The following is a 26,179-nucleotide window of genomic DNA, read 5'->3' on the forward strand; positions in this document are numbered from 1 at the left end:
TTCTCTCTTTTTAAAATTTTTTTTTAAAATTTATTTTCTTATAATTTAGTTTTGAGAGTTCTTTATATATTCTGGACACAAGTCCTTAGTCAGAAATTTACTTTGCAAATATTTTCCGCCAGTCTGCAACTTGTCTTTTCATTTTCTTAACCATGTCTTTTGTGGACACTATACAATTTAGTTTAATAAAGTCAAATTTATCAATTTTTTTTCTTTTATGGATCCTACTTTTTATATAGTGTCTGTAAACTCATTACCTAACTCAAGATCACAAATATTTTCTCCAAGAAGTTGAACAGTTTTATGTTTTACATTTAAGTCTATGATCCATTTTGAGTAAATTTTTGTATAAGACATGAAAGATGTGTTGCAGTTCTTCTTTTTACATGTGGATGTATGATTGCCATCATTTATTCAGTGTCATTTGTTAAAAAAACCTTTCCTTTCTCAACCGAATTGCCTTTGCAACTTTGTGAAAAATTGGCGTTTATTTATTTTTTTAAAAAGTATGGTATTACAAAAGATAGACATATAGAATCTAGAAACAGACAAGTATAAATATAGGAAGCCAATTTTTCACAAACTTTGTTTTGTAGAGTACTTTGAGGCTCACTGCTCTTAAGCAGAAAGTGCAGAGAGTTCTCATTTACAGTAGTCCCCCCTTATCTATGGGGAAGACTGGAACCAAGACCCCCAGTGGATGCCTGAAATCACGGGCGATACCGAACCCTCTTTTTTTCTAATCGTACATATTTCAGGTGTGACAGCAAAACTCTCATGAATTTCTTTTTCCTTCTTCATGATTTCACAGATAGAAAATTCATTCTTACCATAGATCTCAGCAACCTCAGCAAAGAATTTCTTTTCTTTTCTTTCACCTTTTTATTTAAAGGAAGCACTTTCCAAATTCTCTTTGGCATATCCAAATTGCCAGCATTACTACTCTTGCACTTTGGGGTCATTATTAAGTAAATTAAGGGTTACTTGAACACAAGCACAGTGATACTGCTAGAGTCCATTGATAACTGAGATGACTACTAAGTGAGTAGCTGGTGGGTACTGTATACAGAATGGATACGCTGCGCAAAGGAATGAATCACATCCCAGGAGTGTTGGAGCAGAATGGCATGAGATTTCATCACACTACTCAGAACAGCACACAATTTAAAATTTATGAGTTGTTTACTTCTGGAATTTCCCAGTTAATATTTTTAGTCCTTAGTTGACCATGGGTAGCTGAAACTGCTGAAAGAGAAACCACAGATAAGGGGGACAACTGTACCCCTGTCGCCAAGCACACACAGCCTCCCCCCATCAATATCCTATACCACAGAGGTACATTTGTTATAATTTATGAACCTATGTTGATACATCATTATCACCTAAAGTCCATAGTTGACATTAAGGTTCATCTTGATGTGGTGCGTTCTCTGAGTTTTGACAAATGTATAACAACATATATCCACCATTATATTATCATACAGAATAATTTCACTGCCCTAAAAATCCTGTAAGTTCTGCCTATTCATCCCTCCCTCCCCATAACCTCAGGCAACCACTGATCCTTTTACTGTTCCCATAGTTTTGTCTTTTCCAGAATGTCTGAAAGTTGGAATCGTACAGTATGTAGCCTTTTCAGATTGGCTTCTTTCACTTAGCAGTATACATTTAAGGTTCTTTTGTGTCTTCATGGCCTGATAGCTCATTTCTTTTTAGTGCTGAGTAATATTCCATTGTCTAGATGTACCACAGTTTATCCATTCACCTACTGAAAGACATCTTGGTTGCTTCCAAGTTTTGTCAGTTATGAAGAAAGCTGCTATAAACATCTATGTGTAAGTTTTTTTTTGAGGAAGATTAGCCCTGAGCTAACATCTGTGCCTATCTTCCTCTATTTTATGTGTGGGACACCTGCCACAGCATAAGTGGTGCCTACATCCACACCAGGGATCCGAATTGATGAACCCTGGGCTGCCAAAGTAGAGCTCGTGAACTTAACTGCTATGCCCCCAGGCTGGCCCCATTTGTGCAAGTTTTTGCATGGACATAAGTTTTCAGTTCATTTGGGTAAATATCAAGGTGCACAATTGCTGGCTTGTATGGTAAGAGCATGTTTAGTCTTGTAAGAAACCACCAAACTGTCTTTGAAAGTGGGTGTACCATTTTGCATTCCCCTCAGCCATGAATGAGAGTTGCTATAGCTCCACATCCTTGCCAGTATTTAGTGGTGTCAGTGTTTTGAATTTTGGCCAGTCTAGAATATGTGTAGTAGTTTCTTGTTTTAGTTTGCAATTTCCTAATGACATATGATGTTAAACATCTTTTCAGATGCTTACTTGCCATCTGTGTACTTCTTTGGTGGCTGTTCAGGTCTTTTGCCTGTTTTTCGTTCGGGTCGTTTTCCAGCCTCAGTTGCCTCTGCCCCAGGTTAGCAGGTGCTCGCATTCTGTCTCCCTGCACATGGCTGTCTCTCCTTAGATTTGGGCTAGTTGGTGACCCTGGGACCTAAGGCTTTCTCACAGGTTCAAGAAAAGTCTTGAACTTGCAACTTGTCTGGCTTTTTTTTGTTGTAAGGCCAGAAGAGAGACTCTTTCTAGTTCTCTGCACCTGAGGCAATGAGCCAGTGAGTAAGCTGCAACCGGATGTTCAACAATAACAATTTTTAACTCTAAGGAAACTATTGTACATATAGTCTTTATCTATCCATCTATCTATTTATCTAACAGTATATTCCTTATAATACTTACAGCAGGTTTTAAAAGTTAATTAGCCTCCTAAAAGAGGCACTAAGTAAATTCACTGTATCCCAAAAAAGAACGTTTTTCATTTCAGAATTGGACGAATAGTCTTTCAGCTGCCTTTCTGCCAAGAAATCAGAAGGCCAGCTACAGAGGGGTGATGCTGCCAGTACTCATATTCAAGATGAATTGAAAAAGGGAGAAAATCCTGCTCAAGAGTTTTAAATTGAATTAGTAAAACATTAAGAATATAATACATACTGGCTTAATTTTAATAAGGAAGCTAAGAAATGTAAGACATTTAATAATGTATATATACAAAGGTAAAACCCCTCAGTATACTGCTGCTTTTAAAGATGGTGATTATCTTTGTATGATTGTGATAACCTAGCACAATTACATTATCTCATTCTGAATGATAATAAAATGCATATATATTATATATGTAAATATTCACAAACAGAGGAAAATCTGTTTTAGACTATCAAAATTACTCATGCTTTGTGTATGCATATTTGGGTGAGATTTCATTTTATAAAATGATAAACTAAAATCTCATAGAAAATGTGGATCTGTATGTTACTTGGTGATGTATAGGTATCCTCATATGGGTGCTTTTCTTGGAATCATTGAAAGAGAACTGAATATGGGACTCTGACTCTCATAAATTTTTTATCTAGTGTTTTAAAGTAGCAGGTTTTCTATTACCATTCATTCATGAAGCAAACTTATTGAGTGTTTCTGAGGTGCTAAGAATGGTTTTGAGCCCTGGGACTCCAGCAGTGTGCAAGTCTGGCGTGGTCCTGGGGGTGGGGTATGGAGGTGGAGGAGCTTCACTCCAGCCTTAGAACAAAAACAGTACACAAATAATGCCCTAAGTTCATTTGAGAATATGAAAAGCACGCAGAGGAAACTGCTGGGAGGGGCTGTTAGAGTGACAGCAGTAAGTGATGATGAAGGTTGCTTAGATGTGGTGAGCAGGAAAGCCCTCTTTCAGGAGTAAAATCTGTGTTGAAACCTGAAAGATAAGAAATTCTTCCTGAGGGAGCTTTCTAGGGAGAGGGAGGACCAAGTGCATAGGCCCTGCCTGGAAGAAAGCTTGCTATTAGAACTGAAAGGAGAACAGTGTGGCTGGAACAAGGACTCAGGAATGAACCTAGGGTTTTGGTTTAAGACTACGGGATGATGGCATACCATTAATTGACATGGGGAAGACAAGCAGGGAGGAACTTATTTGGGGGATAAACTGAGAGAGGATGCTTCTTTAAACATGTTAAATTTGGCTTACTATAGGACGTCTACAGGGAGATGACAGAAAAATAGTTTTGGGGATTTTCAGTTTTGACTTTAGGGGTGAAGTTAAAGTGAGGAAAAATAGCTCAACGTTTTCAAAACCATGGATTGGCTTCTAACACGACTGAGTAAGGCCTAGGAAATAGTCGCAAAGCAAGACAGTGAGCCTGTGAGAGACCTGTAAACCCAAACTTTAGTATAATGTGGAAGTTGATATCAAATTGAGATGCAGATAGAACTGGCAGAATGTGTATTCTTTAAAGTAAGTGCATACCATCAAAAGCATAAAGGCTCTTATTTGGAACCATGGAGACAGGTTATAGACCTATTCTAGAAGTTTCTCTGGACCCAGTTAGCAGAAAGAAAGAACAAAGAGGGCAAGGAAGAATAATGACATAGATGAGCCACATGTAAGAAACAGTCAGACATTGGGGCTAGTAAGGGAGGGGGTTGTGGTGAGAACTCCTGCCTTATGTACATCCCCACAGCTTCTGATCTTAATTGTCTGGCGAGAAGTAGAAGCTCAAAGAAATTGTTCATCCTCATAACTCTGAGACATAAGGGAAATTCTTACAAGCTCGGGCACTGGAGATACTAACCAGCAATTATTGGTCCAGAAAAAACTTATCTTATTGAAGAAGAGCTGTCACAAGATACATCAAAACATACCTCAAGAACAAAATGGGGAAGGAATCTGAAAGACAGCACAAGAAACACTCACCAGAAAAATGTTGCCATGGTACGAAAGGAAGTCTGTGGCCAAACATACTGCCTTAAATGAAAACATAGTGAGCGATTGCCTGAGTTAAACAATTGCATGAAGCAGAGATATAAGTGCTTGGAGAAGAGAGAGTGAGACAGAATGAGTTGAAACAAACCCAAAACATGTATAAGGATTTACTCTGTGAAAAGGGAAATATATCGAATTACCAGGAGAAAGACACATAATGCAGTAAGTAGTTTGGGGATAGCTGTGGGGCCATGTGGGAAAAAATTGGAACCCTAGTTCACATCTTATGTCAAAATTAATTTGATTAAAAAATAAAATGAAAACGTTCAAAGCTTTTGAAGAAAACACGAAGAAATGTTTTTTAATCTTAGAGTTGAGAAGGCCCCTCAGAAATGTGACATAAAACTCAGAAGTCATAAAACAAAAAAACCTGAGATATTATCTCCATAAAAATTAAAAAAAGAAATTGTACATGTCAAAAAAAAAAAACCTGGAAAAAGTGAAAAGAAAAATAACAAATGGTGGAGAATATTAGCAACAAATTTCTTTCTTTCTTTTTTTTTTTTTTGAGAAAGATTAGCCCTGAGCTAACTGCTGCCAATCCTCCTCTTTTTCCTGAGGAAGACTGGCCCTGAGCTAAGATTCTGTGCCCATCTTCCTCTACTTTATATGTGGGACGCCTACCACAGCATGGCTTGACAAGTGGTGCAGTGTCCACACCCAGAATCCGAACCAGCAAACCCCAGGCCGCCGAAGTGGAACGTGCAAACTTAACCGCTGCACCACCGGGCCGGCCCCAAATTTATTTTCTTTAATACTGAAGAGTACTAAAAAAGAGAAAAATTAACCATCTTTGAGGAAACTGGTAAAGGGTATGAAGACATGGTTTAAAAAGAAGAAGAAATTTGACTCCTAGGCATATATAATAATCATGATTGACCTCATGATAAGGAAATGTAAATTTAAAGTATAATGATACTATTTTTCAAGTATCTGTGGAAAAATTAAAGAATGTTAATCACTATTATGGAGGGCTGTGGAAACAGACACTCTTCCACAGCTGTTGGGAATGTATACTTACATAATGTCTAAAGAGAGCATTTTGGCAATATCTATCAAAATATACACAGACGTGCCTCTTATCCTAGCAACTCTAATGCTAGGAAAATATCCTCCAGATGTCCTTGGACACTGCAAGATGATATGTACAGCAACATGCTGGATTTAAACTGAACCATAGCAATAATCACATTAAATGTAAATAGTAAATACTCTAAGTGGCTGTTGGATTGGGTAACAAGTCAAGATCTAATTATATGTTGCCTACAAAAAATGCACTTTGTATGTAAAGAGACACATAGCTTAAATGTAAAAGAATGAAAAAATATATACCATGCTACCCCAAATCAGAAGAAAAGCTTGTGTAGCTACATTAATTTCAGATAAAGTAGATTTTGGAGGAAAGATTGTTACCAGGGATAAAAGAAGATCATTTCATAGTGATAAAAGGGTCAATTCCTCAAAGATAGAACACTCGTAAGTGTTTATTCTACTAATAACAGAGCTTCAAAATATAGGAATCAAAAACTAATAGAATTGCTGGCGCTGGCCCAGTGGTGAAGTGGTTGGGTTCACACGTTCTGCTTTGGTGGCCGGGGGTTCGCTGGTTCGGATCCCGGGTGTGCTCCTGCACACGGCTTGTCGGGCCATGCTGTGGCAGACATCCCACATATAAAGTAGAGGAAGATGGGCACAGATGTTAGCTCAGGGCGGATGTTAGCTCAGGGCGGGTCTTCCTCAGCAAAAAGAAGAGAATTGATGGCAGATGTTAGCTCAGGGCTGATCTGCCTCAAAAAAAAAAAAAAAGAAAGAATATAATTACAAGAATACAAGGACAAATCTTCACTTACAGTCAGATATTTTAGCACTCCCCTTTCAATAAATGATAGACCAAATAAACAGAAAATCAGGAAGTATATAAAACATTTGAATAGCGCTATCACCAAATTGACCTAATTGACATTTATAGAACAGTCCACCCAACGATAGCAGAATACACATTCTTTTCAAGCGCCCACACAACATTTACTAAGGAAGATATATTCTGGGCCATAAAACAAGTCTTAACAAATTTAAAGGTTATGCGAGTTATACAAAGTATGTTATCTGATCACAAGTGAATTAAATAATGATAATAACACAATGAATGACATTAACTACCTGGGAAATCCCCAAATATTTGAAAGCTATACAACCCACTTCTAAATACCTATGTTTCAAAAAGGAAATCAAAGGGAAATTATTTTGAATGGGGTGATATTGAAAATACTTAGAGGGAAATTCATAAGATTAAAGGATTATATAGCAAGAGAAGAAAAATATGAAACAGTAATTTCAATTTCTGTTTTTAAAAACTAGGAAAAGAACAACAACCTGGAGTAAGCAAAAGAAAGGAAATAATCATCAACTCTTGTCGCTTTCATCCACCAGCTTTTTCTCAGATCTGTCTACTTCATTCTACCCCTGCTGCTACTACTTTATTTAAAATATTGATTACAGATGGTCAGTAGACCATACTGGATGAGTGCAGACCAGGGTGACCATTCACCCTGGTTTGCCTGGGACTGGTGGGGGAGGCGAGGGTGGGGTGGGGGGTAGGAGTAGCAGACAGGGAGGAGGGGCAGCTGGTTCCCAGGACTCAGTCCTTAAAACTGGGCAAGTCCCAGGCAAACCAGGATGAATGGTCGACCCTTGTGTAGGTGCTGGAGCCAGACCTTGTACTGGAATCCTTCCTTTAGCTCCAGACAAGCAACTTAGCCTCTTGTGTCTTGATTTCCTCGTTTGGAAATGGGTGTTAGAGTAGTACCCATCTTAAAGAGTTACTGTGAGAATCGAATAAGTCAATGGATGTGTAAAGTGCTTAAAGCATAGAAAGCACTGAATTAAAGTTAGTGGTGGTCTTGGTGATTAGTTCAGGGTGGAGATTGGTTTCTTTCTTTTTCTCTCTCTCTCTTTCTTTTTTTTTAAAGTTCTGAGCAGTAGCCTCCTGTCTCACTTTTTCCTTCTACACTTACCCTGCTTCAGGCTTTCCTTCACATGCAGCCAGTTGTCTTTTTAACACAAATATAAACATACAATTTCCTGCTTCAAATACTTCAGTGGCTCCTCAGGCCCCTTAGGTCAAAGTCTACATTTCCTAACAAAGTTTACAGAGCCCAGCATTCACTCATTTTCCTAATTCTTTTCTTCCATGCTTTGTTCACTGGTCTTTCTCTTCTCCAAGCCTTTGCATGTGCTGTTGCTTCAACTAGATTCTATTTTTTCTTTGTGTTCTCCCATACTCTGACTTTTTCTCCAGACTCAGCTCCTCCTTCTGGCTTCCCTGACCTCTGCCTGCACCCTGTCCCTATCAAAGTAGATTAGTTGGCCTTCTTTGTACTCCCGCAGCACTGTGTGTTCTCTCTGAAGTGGCACTGATTATAGTATATTACTATAGTATATTATATACTATATATAATGTAGTACTGCACTCCTATAGTATTGGTTTTTCATCAACCTTCTTTGTTCTCGTAGTAAAGGAAATGTATACATAAGATACAATGAAGTAAATATTCCCAAATTTAGCATATTCCTTCTTCCAGGATTGCCTTGCCCTCCCTTTATTACAATTTGTTGTAAAATTTATTGTAAATTTATTACAACTCCTGGAAAATTATAATTGGTTCTTCAAAATTTAGTTCATCTTGAACACCTAATACTTGAATATTTCTTTGCCATCCTCTGCCTTTCCTGTCCACTTCCCTTGATCATTTCTTATCTACCACGTTAGTAATTTTACTGCTTTTTATCGTAGCACTGAGCACCCTGCATTAAAGTTATTTGTTTTCCATTCTAGACTACAACAACGTCAAGTCTTTATTTAGGATCTACTATGGGCATGGCAGTATGCCCATAGTAGATTTTTTTGTTGATTCAAATTAAAAAACCCAGTATGCTAGGTTCTGGGGGTATGCTCATGAGCAAAGCTAACATAGTCCCTGTCCTCTGATGCTTACAATCTAAAGGGAGAAATAAAAATTAATGATATTAAATAAGTAAGTATAATATTGCAAATTGCCTAGTGCTGTGAAAGAGAAACGTTTGATGTTATGAAAGCATATGATAAAAGTTTAACATGGAGAAAGTGACTCTCAAGCTTACAGTTGAAGATTAAGGAGGAGTTAATTACATGAAGAAAGAAGGGAAGCACAAACCAGGCAGAGGAAGCTACGAATGAAAAGGTCCTTGTGTAACTGTCTGTAATAAGTCATGGAAAGAAGGCTGGTGTGGCCGGAGCAACCTTGTGAAAGTAGGCTGCAGTAGGAGCTCTGGAGGGGAGTGGTTGGAGGCATGTAGGTTATTAGGTAGCCCAGTGAAAGGGGTGATGGTAGTTCGGACTAGGGTAATGACGTTACAGACTGAGGTGTGTTTGAGAGATTTTTATAAAGAAATTTTGAGAGGACATAGTGATACATTGGATCTTGGTTGCTATGGGATTGAAAGATTGAGAGTTGTAGAAAGGATTATCTGCAAATTTCTGAGATTCATAACTAGATGGATTATGACCTCTTCACTGTTTTATCTTTCAGTCTGATTCAGCATGTGGCCTGCCTCAAGTAAATATTTGTTGAAAATGAATGAGCATTGTTTTAGTTACAAAAAAGTTATATTCAACTGAAATATAAATTATATGAGTAGAAAATGCATTGTTCAGTGGGAATTAAACCTAATAATTTATTCTTTGCATTGAAATTTGAACATACATCAAATGGGACCTAAACTAGTTTATCTTTGTGCAATCTTTTAAAATAAAATTTGTGTGCAACAAGCTAGTATAAGGTGCAGTCATTTTCTAAGAGAAATGATGACAAAACACGTCTAAATTCTATATAACCATTGATATTTTTCTTCTTATTAAAGTGATCCCCGAAGTTGGGGGTTTTTTTCCCTTTGCAACACATTTCAGCTTCATTATAAACAATTCAAGCTTTTTTATTGTTGATTGAAAAACATTGGGGAGGGAATATTGAAATCTATTTCTTCAAGTTCCTATTGCTCTTCTCTGTAATTTTGCTGAATTACTAATACACACACATACACACATTTTGTTGTGGAAAATCTTGTTATTGGAAATGTAAACTATTTAGGACCAGAGTTCTCCTTAAAGTAAGAAATTGGAAGTTGTACAATATTTTTATTCTAAAATCTTAATTTATTTTTTCTTTAAACATATTTATAACCTGTAATACTAGTGTTTGAATAATAAGTTTTAACATCATCGCCAGTAACATTGAAAATGCTCCTGTGACTCTGTTTTACAGGTGCGTTCTTCTCCCTCTTTTGGGAATGAAGCCTCCCCAGCAAAGCCTGTATCTTCTGGTCGATTCTGTTGATGAAGGGTGTAACGTTCCTGAAGGGGAACAGACATCTACCAGCTTATCTGGGACTGTTGCAGAGCTTTTAGCTGGGCACCATGAGTTCTTCCCACCATGGCTACTGCTTCTCTGTTCTGCCCGAAAACAGAGTAAGGCTGTTACTAAAATGTTTACCGGTAAGCATAATTATTCTCAAATGTTTTTCATGGATGAACTAGTGTGTGCGTTTCTTTCGTAGAGGAGAGTACGCTGTTGAAAATCTAATTGTTGCTTCTACTCTTCAGTCAGCTATTCTATCTGTTCCATTAGCTAATCTCAACTGTAGTTTTTTAAGTTGTGTTAAAAACAAGCCATAGAATGTTTTAAGATCATTCGACATTACCTTTTTCTCAAGATTCTTTTGCTAACTTCCTTAGTAAAGGTTAGGAGTATTTCATGCTTGCTGTACTTTTGTAGGGCTGCATTTATTATGCTATTGTGTCCATGATCAGTTTAATATTTTTCCTAACTATTCCGAGCATCTTGAGAGTAGTGAATATGCCTTTTAAAAAAATGAGTGGCAGGGGCTGGCCCCGTGGCCGAGTGGTTAAGTTCGTGCACTCCACTGCAGGCGGCCCAGTGTTTCGTTGGTTCGAATCCTGGGCGCGGACATGGCACTGCTCATCAAACCACGCGGAGGCAGCGTCCCACATGCCACAACTAGAAGGACCCACAACGAAGAATATACAACTATGTACCGGGGGGCTTTGGGTAGAAAAAAGGAAAAAAAATTTAAAAATCTTTAAAAAAAATAGTCTTTAAAAAAAAAAAGTGAATGGCAGTTACTCTAAGACCTTTTTTTGTGTAAGAGGAGAGACAGAGTCAATAGCTTTTGAGGATACCTCTTGAAATACATCCTTTTTTTAACGCTTTTCTGATATGTGAGAAAACAGTCTATATAATATATAAAAATACATGATCAGGTTTTTTCCTTCTTTCACTTTTCTTTTTTTCTGACTTGACTTTTTTACTTTTTTTTTTCCTATCACAGTAAAGTTGTGGTGACTCCTGTTAGATTTTGTAAAACACTCTTTTTGCTCTGGGAAATAAAAGGCGTGTAAAACAAGGACCACTCACAGAATTTATGGTGTAACTGGAGAGAGAATAATCAAGTTACTGGTTAATTAGTCATATCACTTTTAAATCGTTCTATACACTTTCCCAAGTGGTGAAACCTTATTAATTTGTTAAAATGATTTCCTATAACAGCTTTGTTCCCTCTGTCAGCTTGTCTCTTTTAGATTCCCCTGCTACTAATGGTGGCACTTTTGGTCTCCATTATAGTATTCTGCTTTGTTTTAGTGATAAATCTGTAGTTGATAAAAGTTTGGGGATTGGAATGATAATAGCTAATACTTATGCAGCATTTAATGTGGCGGACACAGATAAAGTGGAAGCCCCTTTTGGTCTGTCATCCCGTTCCTTTCTCTTCTTCATTAGAGGCAGCTAGTATCAGTTTATTTTATATCCTTCCAACTCTTAGCTATATTCTGTATATTTTTATAATTTACACAAATGAAACACTGCATAGACCATCTCAGCTTTTACCATTCACTGGCTGTGTGATCTTATACAACTTACTTATCTGTGCCTCAGTTTCCTCATCCATGAAATAGGGATTATACGTTCCTGTTACTTTCCTCATAGGGTTTTTGTGAGGTTAAGTGACAGATTGATTACATGTGAAGCACTTAGAACAATGCCTAATACATAGTAGGTGCTTCATAAACATATTGCTGCTATTATTATCATTATCTTTATATCCTCTTTTTTTAGCAAACATTATTTTTGAGCACTACTCCTATTACTGCTAAGTAATTCAGTTCATTGCTTTAAACTGCTGTATACTATTCCTTCCCATGAATAAATTTCCAAGTTTTCCATTATCCTATTCATGGACATTTAGATTACTTTAGTTTTTTGCTATTATAAAAAACACTCCGTGAAAATGCTGTGCACATCTTCTTGTGCACATGTGCCAAAGGTTTACATTATAAACCTAGATATGGAATCGCTGGGTTACAGTGTGTATAGTTTTAACTTTAGTTTATTTTGCCAAATTGCTATCTAGTGTGCTTGAAATAATTTATGCATCTACCAGCAACATATAGATTTCCCTTTTCTCTACATTCTCATCGTCAACATTTGTTATTTTCACATCTGCTTTTTTCTGCTTTAGGGTCTTGTGCGTGCTGTTCCCTCTAACTAGAATGCTCTTCCCCTGAGCCTCTTACTGTCTTAACATTTAGTTCTCTGCTCAAATATCAATCTCACTTCTCTGTTTTTCTATTCTATTTCTATTTTTGCCTCCCCAGCTACTTAGTCACATGCTTTCTTTCTTTAGATCTTGTTTTATTAATACGTCTTATTACTATTGAACATTTGTTTGTATGTTATGTTTGTTTGTTTGTCTGTGTCCTCCACTAGGGCGTGGCCTACACGAGAATGGGAATTTTGCTCGTCTTCGCCACCGTGATGTCTCCCCAGCATCTAGAACAGAGCTTAGAACAAAGCTCTCATTCAGTTATTGCGAATAAGTGAATTTGTATTTTCTTTGAACCATGTCTTGGTGGAAAAATCAGTGAACTGGGAGGAATCAGGAAGGACTGGGTTATGGTCAGATTCTCTTACCCTGCGCCTTCCCCTCAGTTGTTGTTAATCATTAAACATGCTGGGCCGTACGTAAGCATTTGACCTCATTTCTGTTGATGATAGATGTGGAAGTTAGGGGTAAACACTGAAGAATGTTAGTGAAGGTATTAATACATACTGTTAAATTACTGTCCAGAAAGAAAGAGATTATATTCCTACCTGAGAGTGTTGATTTCTCTGAACTTCTAGTGTTGAACTATATCTTTTTTTTAATATTTGCAAAGTTGGTATGTGAAAAATAGTACCTCATTTTTATTTGCACTTCTTACTTACTGTTGAATTCTCTCCCCATTATGCTTATTTTATCAGTTTGTCTCTTTTTTTCCTGTGAATTAGTACTTTCTCACCTTTACATATATTTCCTTCAGGAAGTTAGTGATACTCTTATTGATTAGTAAGAGGTTGTTTGTTTTATATTCTTTTATTCTTTGCAACTACTTTCTTCAGCTTTTTTAAGTTATTGTAATTCTTTTGAAGTCTGTTATATGTAATCTAATGTATTGTCCTTCACTGTTGCATATTTGTTCTTATTTTTACATTTAGTGATTTTTATCCATGTAGTATGTATTCCGCTGAAGGGAGTAAAATAAGGCTCTAACTTGTATAATTTATCAAACCACAAATTTTCTCAGCACTACTACTGGCCCCCATACCATTAGTTGGTGATGCGGCTTTTATTGTACATTAAGTTTAGGTATGTGTGCATATATGTGTGTCTGTGTGTTATTGAGATATTTCTAAACTGTCTGCTCTTCTAAACTATCTGTTGGCATTTTTGAGCAAATGCTGCATTGGTTTAATATTTTTAATTTTCTTACACAGTTACTTCCCAGCCGTCTTTGCCATTAATATTGTTGTTCTAAATTATATATTTTTACCTTTATTCCTCCAAGTTGACTTTAATAGCATATTTTTTAAAATTATAACTACCAATGATATAAACAAAAACATTTTTTAATTTGGTTAAAACTTTTAATTTAGGAAGAGTTTGACATTTAAAATATGCTTTTTTTTATAAGTGAACATAGCATATTTTTTCATTTATTCAACTTTTTTCTTAGATTTTTCAGTTTTCCTTATATATGTGTTACACATTTCTTTCTGCTTTTTGCTATTATTTTAAGTTGAAATCTTTGGATTTTGAATTGAGATGACAGATGTATCACCATAGGGCAGTAACATTAAGATATTTACTTTCTCTAAATCAGTTTCATCTACTCATATCTGAAGATGTAACATTTTGGAAACAGATTTTCTGTTTTTCCTGATGTATTTACTATACTGACTAGTAGCATTTTCATTAAATAAAAATTTTATTTCATTTCAGGTTAGAGTTAATTTAATGAAAATGGCTTTGGCACTTAAGCAGAATCTTGACTAATATGTGAGGGTATTATTATAGGCTAATAGCAGTTGGTACTTGTTATGGTCCTGGAAGAAATAGCAGCCCATTTGAAAACATTTTGTGCACAAAGAAATCAACCCTCAAAAATTTTTGAAGATTTTTGTGTATATTTATTTTATCTGATTATAAAAAAATACATATTCCACATAGAAAATGTTTTAAATGAGAACTACTAAAATATTGCATCATTCAGAAATAAAGTAATAACTGACCACCAGCATTTTGTATTAAATTCTGTATATGTTATACTACCTAGTTGAGATCCTAGTTTACATCCATTTGATTTACTGCTTTTTAAATTTAACATTTATAAGCCTTTTAGTGTCACTATGTTGTCTTTTTAATAACTCTTTTAATGGCTGCATAATTTATTAGTATATCAATATGCCAGAAGTGACCTTTCTTACTGTGCGCTCTTAGGTTTTATTGTCCTGGTCCCCATCCTCACAGGCTCTTCAGGATAATAAAGAATTGCAGCGAGCGCCGGTTTGTAAATATTGGCACAGGGCCTATCATTCCTTCACTCTGCTCACCACCACTGAGTGGGCTCATGCCCTGAGAAATGTTTTAAGTAAGGATAGAAATGTGGCCCAACATTTCACTAAATCGTGTTTTTATTCCCCTAAAAATTTTGAGCGTTTTTCAGCCTTTTCTTATGAAATTTTTTTAAAGCACTTTGATAGCAATGTGTTAAATTGTGCGTGTTCATAATAAGGGAATTACATGTATAAGTTACAATTTAAAAAAAGCGATTATTTTCAGTAACTTTAACTCAAGATATTCAAATTGTTGATTAACAGATATTCTAAGTTCTGTTTTAATGAGCAGATAATTGTCCTTAATGAGAAACTTAATAATTTATTCTATCCAAATTCATATTACTAAGCATTTAGATTTGGGAAAGCTTTATTTTTTAAATTACAAACCTTTTCTATCTGTTCTTTGTGACATTTTCTCTCCTTCGTTTTAGAATTAATCCGGTGCCCCGGCCCTCTACCCCTTACTCCTCTATCAAGCACTCGCATTTTCTTTCACAGCTTTCTATGCTTATTCTCATCTTATGGAGAGCAAACTTTAAAGTCAAAACAGGCAGAATCCTGGATCTATAGTTTACTAGGTGTGTTACTCTGGGCAATTTACCTAACCTTTCTAAGCTTTAACTTCTTCATTTTTAAAGCAGGGAAACTTATAAGCCTGACTTAAAGAAAAGTCAGATATGATAAGTACTTGACGGGCTGCTTTAAAAATAGTTGATTCTCAGTACATGTTGATCTCCGTTGTTTCTTTCTCAGGAACAGAACCTGTTACTGTGGAGGCTTAGGCTAGATTCTGTCTTAGTTATCTCAAGTTTCAATCATGATATCGTAGTTAAGTAGGTTTAAATTATATGTATTTACTTAGAGTAGGTAATAGGATCTTTCATGTGAATCAGTCAGTATCTACAAGATCACTTTGGAAACTTGAAAACAGTGTATAATGTAAGATAGCCGTTGTTTTTAAAAATGCTTTTTATTAGCATCATGCCAAGTGTTTTCCAACTTAAATTGTTCTAATGAATTTTTAAAGCCAAAAGCAAATGAACACAGAAAACGGTTGGAAGCAAGCTATCTTATATCACTTGTAAATGTAGATTATTATGAATTTCTAAGCATGTGTTAAACTCTCTTTGTGTCAGGAATTTTTTTTTCATAATTAAAATTTATCTTTTGGTTAATTCTGTGGAAAATGCCCAGTTATATGTATAATCAGTTAAAGAGGTGTGTGTGTGTGTGTGTGTGTGTGTGTGTGTGATATAATTACAGATTCCATTTTTTGTATAGATTTAGAGCTATGCAGATTTGTTATTTCTTCATGTGTCATTCTTAGTAGGTTGTATTTTTCAATAAATTTGTCCCATTTCATCTAAGCACTTCAAACTCATTATCACAAAACTGAATTTATCAGCTTTTTCTCCAAACCTATTGTTTATCCTTCAGTGGTCTTTTTTCCCATTGTGTTGGCCAAGCGGGAAATTACTGTCAGCTTTCACTCCTCTTCTCTTTCCTTCTCCACACTCACTAAGCTCTATGCAATTTAGCTTTTTATCAGTAATTCCTGAATCCATAGTTTATTTTTATCTTTGCTGCTGCTGTGGTTATTTAGGCCCTTAGTGATTCTTATCTAGACCTTATCACGGCATCTTTAAAAGGTTTTGCCTATAGTCTCTACTCCAGTTCTTCCTGTTTAGTGATGTTGGAATGATCTGTAAAAATGCAAACCTGGGGACTGGCCCAGTGGTGCAGCAGTTAAGTTTGCACATTCCGCTTCGGCAGCCCAGGATTCACATGTTCAGATCCCAGGTGCAGACCTACATACTCATCAAGCCATGCTGGGGCAGGCGTCCCACACATAAAGTAGAGGAAGATGGGCACAGATGTTAGCTCAGGCCACTTTTCCTCAGCAAAAAGAGGAGAACTGGCAGCACATGTTAGCTCAGGGCTAATCTTCCTCAAAAAAAAGTAAAAAAATGCAAATCTGGTCACTTTATTGCCTTGATCAAAATTCCTCACTGACTTCTTATGACAAAATAAAAATCTAATCTCCTCACCTAGTACCTGACATACTGACATATAGTAGGTGATATAAATATATATATTTGTGATATATATATTTGTTTTATTCAATGGGTAAAAGGATATTTTACTCAGTATTAATTGACATTGCTAATCTTTGCTTGATTTCTGGATTTATCTCTAAAGGAAGTTCATTCACTCAGCATTTTTTTTCTTTTGTAAGATGAATACACAATTGTCTAATAAATTCGTGTTTAGAAATCAGGATATCTTCCTTTGGAAAATGAAATTGTGGTTTCCTGTAAAGAAGTTAAAGTGAATTTCAAATAGCTGTGACTAGTATGTTTTTAGGTTGCTTTGAGTTTTAAGTTGCTTTATTTTTACAGTGCTGAAGTTTTGTTAGCTTAATTTGACCAAGTTGCATCTTAATGGTCAAGCTATTTATTGACAGTCTGAGATTTAATTATTTTAATTTTATAACACATAAAATAATGTAATTTAAAAGCAGTGACAGGTGATGATGTAAATACTCATGCCCATAATTAAGGCTAGGGTACATTCAGGTATGTAAATAGAAATATGTAAATTTGTCATATGAAAAAGATCAGGTTGTAAAAACAAACAAACTTTATTTGTTATATCTTCTGCAACGTTCTCTCCTAGTCATTTAGGGGTTCAAAAAATCTTGACAAGGTGCTTTTATGGATATGTATGTAAGACTGTCTATTGCTTAGTTTAGTTTCTCTTATTGAAGTTGAGAGGAGAACTGAGCCATAAAAGAATAGGAAATCCTTCCACTTGTAGATAGGAAAATGAAGCAGTTTATCTGCCATCAGTGTGTTTTTACAGAAGGAGAAGAAAAGTGATTTATATACTAATAGATATTAATTTATTAGTATTAGCTGATTTAATATTGCTTTATTTGCTTGTTAGTTTATTATACATTATATGTTAAAGACATTTTTTTTGAGTATATGGCAACTTCTATAATCATTTTCAACTGATGGCATCTGCTTTTTTGTCTCTTCTGTAGGTTTTCGAAAAATAAGTTTAGATGACCTTCGGAAGGCGTATATTGTTAAGGATGTTCAGCAGTACATTCTTCATCGTTTAGATCAAGAAGAAGCTTTGCGACAACACCTCACAAAAGAAACTGCAGAGATGTTAAATCAACTGCACATTAAAAGCAGTGGATGCTTTCTTTATCTAGAACGAGTCCTAGATGGAGTTGTAGAAAATTTTATTATGCTGAGAGAGATTCGTGACATCCCAGGAACTCTGAATGGTCTGTATCTCTGGCTCTGTCAAAGACTTTTTGTAAGAAAACAATTTGCGAAGGTTCAGCCTATTTTGAATGTGATTCTTGCAGCCTGCCGACCTTTGACTATAACAGAATTGTATCATGCAGTATGGACCAAAAATATGTCATTAACTTTGGAAGACTTTCAACGCAAGTTAGATGTGCTCTCTAAACTGCTTGTTGATGGACTAGGAAATACGAAAATACTGTTTCACTATAGTTTTGCAGAGTGGCTTCTGGATGTGAAACACTGCACTCAGAAGTATTTATGTAATGCAGCAGAAGGACACAGAATGTTGGCTATGAGTTATACCTGTCAAGCCAAGAATTTAACACCATTGGAAGCACAAGAATTTGCATTGCACTTAATTAATTCAAACTTACAGTTAGAGACAGCTGAGTTAGCTCTGTGGATGATCTGGAATGGTACACCTGTCAGAGACTCCCTGTCTACTTTAATACCCAAGGAACAAGAAGTGCTACAGCTGTTGGTTAAAGCTGGGGCTCATGTCAACAGCGAAGATGATCGTACGTCATGCATAGTCCGACAAGCCTTAGAAAGAGAGGATTCCATTCGGACATTATTAGATAATGGAGCTTCAGTAAATCAGTGTGATTCAAATGGAAGAACATTACTGGCTAATGCTGCATACAGTGGCAATCTTGATGTAGTGAATTTACTTGTCTCTAGGGGAGCAGATTTAGAGATAGAAGATGCTCATGGACATACACCACTCACCCTAGCTGCTAGACAAGGACATACCAAGGTGGTCAATTGTTTGATTGGGTGTGGAGCAAATATTAATCATACTGATCAAGATGGTTGGACAGCATTAAGATCTGCTGCTTGGGGTGGCCACACTGAGGTAGTCTCTGCACTCCTTTATGCTGGCGTAAAAGTGGATTGTGCAGATGCTGATAGCCGAACAGCTTTGAGAGCAGCAGCTTGGGGAGGACATGAGGATATTGTACTGAATTTGCTACAACATGGTGCTGAAGTCAATAAAGCTGATAATGAAGGTAGAACTGCTTTGATAGCAGCAGCATACATGGGACATAGAGAAATTGTGGAACACCTGCTGGACCATGGAGCAGAAGTGAATCATGAGGATGTTGATGGCAGGACCGCACTCTCTGTAGCTGCCCTTTGTGTGCCTGCAAGTAAAGGACATGCATCAGTCGTTAGCCTTTTAATTGATCGAGGTGCTGAAGTTGATCATTGTGATAAAGATGGCATGACTCCACTGCTAGTAGCTGCCTATGAAGGACATGTCGATGTGGTTGACTTGCTCTTAGAGGGGGGAGCCGATGTGGACCACACAGATAACAATGGCCGTACACCCCTCTTAGCAGCAGCTTCTATGGGCCATGCTTCAGTTGTAAACACACTTTTGTTTTGGGGTGCAGCTGTGGATAGCATTGATAGTGAAGGTAGGACAGTCCTCAGCATAGCTTCAGCCCAAGGAAATGTTGAGGTAGTACGTACTCTGCTGGATAGAGGGTTAGATGAAAATCACAGAGATGATGCTGGATGGACACCTTTGCACATGGCAGCTTTTGAAGGTCACAGATTAATATGTGAAGCACTTATTGAACAAGGTGCTAGAACAAATGAGATCGATAATGACGGACGAATACCTTTCATATTAGCCTCGCAAGAGGGTCATTATGATTGTGTTCAAATATTATTGGAAAATAAATCTAACATTGATCAAAGAGGTTATGATGGAAGAAATGCACTGCGGGTTGCTGCATTAGAAGGGCACAGGGACATTGTTGAATTGCTTTTTAGCCATGGAGCTGATGTTAACTACAAAGATGCCGATGGTAGGCCTACACTTTATATTTTGGCCTTAGAAAACCAACTTACAATGGCTGAGTACTTTTTAGAAAATGGTGCAAATGTAGAAGCAAGTGATGCTGAAGGAAGGACAGCACTTCATGTTTCCTGCTGGCAAGGCCATTTGGAAATGGTGCAGGTTCTGATAACCTACCATGCTGACATCAATGCTGCAGACAATGAGAAGCGATCTGCCTTGCAGTCTGCAGCCTGGCAGGGCCATGTCAAAGTGGTTCAGCTGCTGATTGAGCATGGCGCTGTAGTTGACCACACATGTAATCAGGGCGCCACGGCACTGTGTATTGCCGCCCAGGAAGGACACATTGACGTTGTGCAGGTTTTATTAGAGCATGGTGCTGATCCAAACCATGCTGATCAATTTGGACGCACTGCTATGCGTGTTGCAGCCAAAAATGGACATTCTCAAATAATTAAGTTATTAGAAAAATATGGTGCATCTAGTCTGAATGGCTGTTCGCCATCTCCTGTTCACACAATGGAGCAAAAACCTCTGCAATCAGTGTCTTCAAAAATGCAATCATTAACAATTAAATCAAACAGCTCTGGTAGTACTGGTGGAGGGGATATGCAGCCTTCCTTGCGTGGTTTACCTAATGGGCCAGCTCATGCGTTCAGCTCTCCTTCAGAATCTCCAGATTCTACTGTAGATCGTCAGAAGTCATCATTGTCAAATAATTCCCTGAAAAGCTCAAAAAATTCATCTTTGAGAACTACTTCATCTACAGCAACGGCTCAAACAGTGCCGATTGATAGCTTTCACAACTTGTCATTTACAGAACAAATTCAGCAGCATTCATTGCCACGCAGTAGAAGTCGACAGTCGATTGTTTCCCCGTCTTCCACAACGCAGTCCTTGGGACAGAGCCATAATTCACCGAGTAGTGAGTTTGAGTGGAGTCAAGTAAAGCCCAGTTTGAAGTCAACTAAAACACATAAAGGAGGGAAATCAGAAAATTCCAGTAAATCTGGGTCAGCTGGGAAAAAAGCTAAACAAAATAACTCTTCACAGCCAAAAGTTTTAGAATATGAAATGACTCAGTTTGATAAAAGAGGGCCTACAGCCAAATCTGGGACTAGCGCCCCGCTGAAGCAAATGCCAGCAGAATCTCAGTGCAAAATTATGATACCTTCAACTCAGCAAGAAATTGGTCGATCTCAACAGCAATTTCTTATTCACCAACAAAGTGGGGAGCAGAAGAAGAGAAATGGAATAATGACAAATCCAAATTATCATCTTCAGAGCAACCAGGTTTTTCTCGGTAGGGTTTCGGTCCCACGAACAGTACAAGATCGAGGGCATCAGGAAGTGTTAGAAGGGTATCCTTCCTCAGAGACGGAATTAAGCCTTAAACAAGCCCTGAAGCTTCAGATTGAGGGTTCTGACCCGAGCTTCAACTATAAAAAGGAAACACCATTATAAAAGGTAACGTAGCATCAACTTAAAGGATAAAATATCAAAAGTATATAGTTTCCTCTACTTAGAATACTCTTCCCTAATAGTTACGTGGCCAGTTCCCTCACCTAATCACTGCTGAGATACCATCCTCTCAGCAAGACCTTCCCCTGTCACGCTTTTGAATTTGAGTTCTGCCTCCGGCACTCCGTTTTCCCTTTCCTGCTTCATTTTATCCAAAGTACTTAATATGTAACATCCCTTATGTATTTTACTTATTGTTAGATTCATTATTTGTCTCCTCCCAACTGAAATGTAAGCTTTGTGAAGGTAGGGACTTTGATCTCTTTTGTTCAGGGATACATTCCATGTACTTGGAATACTGCTTGGACTTATGGTCATTTCTCAGTAAAAATGTGTTGAATAAGTGAAGGAATGATTATACTATTTATGAGTCTCAGATTAAGGATTCTGTCTACAGTCATTTTCCCTCTTAAAAGTTCTTCAATGGTAACAGAGGGAGGGGCTGTTTTTGTAATACTCATCTTTTTGGTTTGAATAAAGTCATATATATAGCGCTTAGTAGATGATTAATAAATGTTCATCTCCTTCCTTTTCACTCTGGAAGAAGTTGAAGCTTTAATCAGCAAAAGGTAATTTTCATTATGACACACCTCTTAAGAAATTTCAAAGTAAAGTTCACACACACCAAGAATAGGTGGCAAGAGGGTATTTAGGGTCCAGTATATTTAGACATAGGAATTAAATGTGTTAGCCTCAAAATAAAGTCATATTTGTCAAAAAAAACATTTTTTTTTCCTTTCCACCACAATGGATGCTTCACTAGTTACATGGGGGAAGTTAGTGGGAAAATAGATACATAATTTTATATCATGGATACTTTTTCAGAAGCACATTTTTCGTTTTGGCGATAAATACAAAGATTTCATTAGGAATCTTTGCTAATTTATGCTACCAGTATATTTATCACACTTTGCTCAGTCATTTTTCATTCTCTAACAAAATCAGACTCTTTCCTTTAGGAAACTGAAATCTCTTTCTTTTACTTCTTTCGTCTTTGGAGATATATTTTAGGAATATTTTAAGTGCAACGTTGTAGTGAATAAATTCCCCATACCTTCTAATAATAAGCACCCTTCAATGTGAATCTCCGGAAAACTGATCAAATCTCATTCAAAAATAATTTTTATAAAGTAGTTATACATTCTCCAATGTGATTTATTTTAAAAATATTTTGTTCTGATGACAGAAACCTCCAACTCTCATGATACCATTTGTAAAGGCAAAGTGTAAATATATATTAAACAGTAACGTGAATTAAAGGTAAACATTTGTGGAATCTTTGAAAGTGACTTATAAGTTAAATAATGAATCTCTAATAGATAGGTCTACTTTGTGTTTTACATAGTAAAAAAATATGCATGTATTCTTATATAGCATCTTAAAACTGTATGTAGTTATATAATAACTGTAATGTAGAAATAATTTGTTTTTTTTAACTTTTGCGTTAGTTTCCTGGTCCGTGAAACAGAAGACGTTGTGATTGGAGTGGTTCTTCAGCTACTGGATGGAAGCATAAAATGCCTGTTGATTTGCTGAAAAAAAATGAAGAATGTGCTATCTGCAGTACAGTTACCTTACTTACTGTAATGTGCCTCAATAGTAAGGCTGCCTTCTCAGTGTAACCCTCTGTGCTTAAACAGTTTTATTTTGTGTGCTTTGTATTCACTACACAAGAATAAGCACTTTTTTTGTAGTGCAGGTATATACTGCAGTTCCCTGATAAAAGCTGAAAAAATTTTTGAGTAAAGTTCTTTAAGTTAAGATTTGATAAATGTGCATGTGCCATGATCAAATATATATGAAAAGGCAGTGTTCCTTGTATTTATTTTTTTCTTTTTGTGGCAAACAAAACGTGAGCATACTGTTTCAGTCCCATTTGCATTGTTGTAGCGTATGGCTTGTTTCTTGTATCTTTAAAAATGTTGCTCAATAAAATAAATCAACTATTTTATGTTTCTACACCTTCAGCATTGGTTAAAAATGAGTTTCTATTTAATGCCACATTGAGGTGAAAAAATGGTTTCTTGACAGATTTTTTAAAAATAACTTCTAGTATTTTAGGGAGCTGCTCTAAGTAGTTTAAATTTGGGTTTCCTGGTAGAATCCTCCTAATCTCCGGCTAAAGGTGTCAAAATAACCCAAACCCAGACTCTGGGCAGAACAAAGTTCTGTCTCCTCCCCTGGGGTACAGTTTCACCTTCCACTCACTTGTCGTTCCACCTCCTAGCAGACGGACTGTCATTCCTGAGGCGTGAGCATTCTCAGGGCCAGAGCCAGCCTCAGTGCTGTGTGTGTAGAGGGAGACTCACCTGTCTATCTGAGGGTAGAGTTTTGATCCCTGAACAATTCATTGACTAGCCTTATCTCGTCCATCCAGCTAAATAAAGTAATTTACCAGTGTAAATTTTAATGCTGCTTCTCTTTCAGTTGTTTCTATTTTGTAAATCTCTTCGTGACTAAAATAGCCCCCACCCAAAATCAATTGGATCAATTTTCGTGGTTAGTTGGATGAATATTCTTGATGAATGTAACACGTTGCTGTCCTTCACAGATGGCACCACTAACCTGTTGCTTATAGCACATTTGTATTTTTTTATTGGTGTTTGATAAACAATAGTGACGGATTTGCATTTTTCTGTCTACACACTCTTCTGTTTTCTTCTTTGGACAATTGCTTGCAGGATGACGGAATGCCAGGGTTAAGGGTGGAATCTGTGACCAAGGGAAACAAAGTTGACTGCTCAAATGTGACCCACAGCCTTGGCCTCCTGGGTGGCCCCTGAACCAGTGAAGGTAGCTTAGATGGGTTGTGTGTGTGTCTGGAAAGGTTCAGATTCATTGTTTAGAAGCCAAGTTTGATCTTTGAATAAGCCCTGAGAATCTTACAAAACCCAGAAATTCTATTTTTTCCATGTGCTGTTGATGAGAAGGAGGAATGAGGAAAGAGAATTTAGAGATTCAGCACAAAACCATTGCTACTACTGGCAAAAAAATCTTTAAAAACTGTCTTAGTAATAGAGGTCAGTAATGTCATCTTCATATGTGAAGGACACACACGTGATGCATTGCTCACAGAAGTAGAAAGGTGTAATTGGTTGTGATAAATGTTTCACTTGAATCTTCATGTAAGGCTTTTATTTTTGCTTTTGTTTTTCAAAGTCAGCAAAACTCATTCTGTTTATGTCATCAAGTCATTTCAGGAATAGGAGATAAGTTCAATTGATATTAAGGTGACATGGCAATATTGATAACTCGAATGTGAATGTTTCAAGTATTGAATTTTTGTCCCTATGGGACATTTATTAAATACACTTAATAGGACTCTTGCAAAGTAGCCTTAAAAGTGTTGATGATTCTATTAATAAATATGAACACATACTATTATTAGAACCAATCTTACTCATATCTCAAATACAGTACATTTACATTACTGTAGAGGAAGAAGCTGTAATTTCTTATTAGGTGTATTTTTCTTTAGAAAGAGAACCCTGAAAGCTGCCAGTTTTTCTATTAACCTTGAATTATTGGAATTGTATTTATTTAATTTTATTGTTTTTTTACAAAAATGCACCTTGTGGCCAAAGGGCAAAGATATGACTCATTACATAAGGGATTTATGTTTTTCAAAGAGCTAAATGTTTTCATATCCATTTTTATATAAACTTGAAACAGTTGGTAGGAAGAGAACCTCTTGGAAAAATAAGATTTTTCAAAAGTAAGTATTCCTCTGGATGTTTTTATACTGATTATGTTTTGGAATAGGACAGAAGTGGCTTTTCGTTAGGATAAGGATAATGCCCTGCTCTGCCTGTTTGTTTTTGTGGGGGATTTAAGACCATGACTGAAAATGGCTCTTGCTCCACTGAGAAGAGTAGAAATAAGTCCCCCAAATATAAAACTCCTAAATAACTATTAGAAAAATTAAAATGTTTAAATTTTGTAAATCACCTGATACCACTACACACCTGTGACGCCATGTGCTTACACCATTTTTGTAACATTCCATCTGTGCCCATTCCCTAAAAGTCATGAGTTGATAGTAAGGGAAGTGACAAAAAATGTAGTTATGAAAAATAAAACTCTGAATGTTTGTAGGAAAGGTTTTGGAAGGAAAATTGCAGAACTCAGTGTGTACTACAAATACAAAATACAACCAATGTCCTTGTCCCTTGTCCTCACCCCCACCCCCACCAGAATCATCACTAAAAATAGTTCACTACTTAAAAAACAGAAGTAAATACTTTTCTCAATATTATTTGGCTATGCAAATGTTTGTTTTGCTTGATGTCCTCCATTTACGCTTCTCAGCAAATGTAGTTGCAGACAAATGCTTTCTTTTTATTTTTCCCTTGGTTCTGGGTATGTAAATAGCCTAAAATGTACATTGAATTTCACATTGTAAAAGTTTATTTTATTCCTTGTATTATATTAAGCAAAAATCCCTATGTATATGAAAGTGCATAATAAATATATTTGCTTTACAGAGGATATCTTGTTTTAATTTTATCCTTGAACATTCAATAGAACATGCATGACATGCTTACTTATTTTAAATAAATACTGAACAAATGAATTTGGAAACATTTTACAAAGAAAAAGATGAGATATAAGAACTTTCCAAAGGCAGTTAAGAAGACAAAATGATCTAGCCTTTATAGCTTCCTAAAGCTTCATAAGGACTTAATGTTCTTTTTATTTTTTTCCTGACTGATAACATA

General features: G+C 36.4%; 1 protein-coding gene across 2 annotated transcripts in view; it reads left to right on the forward strand.

Moving 5' to 3' along the window:
• The window catches only part of ANKRD50 (ankyrin repeat domain containing 50), a 50,015-nt gene extending 24,071 nt beyond the window's left edge, over positions 1-25,944 (forward strand). For both annotated transcript variants that reach the window (XM_070609137.1, XM_070609138.1), the window contains exons 3-5: positions 10,122-10,351; positions 17,857-21,407; positions 22,910-25,944. In XM_070609137.1, coding sequence (XP_070465238.1) covers positions 10,122-10,351; positions 17,857-21,404 — 3,778 coding nt within the window. In that variant the 3' untranslated portion in view covers positions 21,405-21,407; positions 22,910-25,944. The remainder of the gene's footprint in view (positions 1-10,121; positions 10,352-17,856; positions 21,408-22,909) is intronic.
• The last annotated feature ends 235 nt before the right edge of the window (positions 25,945-26,179 follow it).

This window comes from Equus przewalskii, chromosome 2 (genome assembly GCF_037783145.1).
Source record: "Equus przewalskii isolate Varuska chromosome 2, EquPr2, whole genome shotgun sequence".
Classification (NCBI taxonomy): Eukaryota; Metazoa; Chordata; class Mammalia; order Perissodactyla; family Equidae; genus Equus; species Equus przewalskii.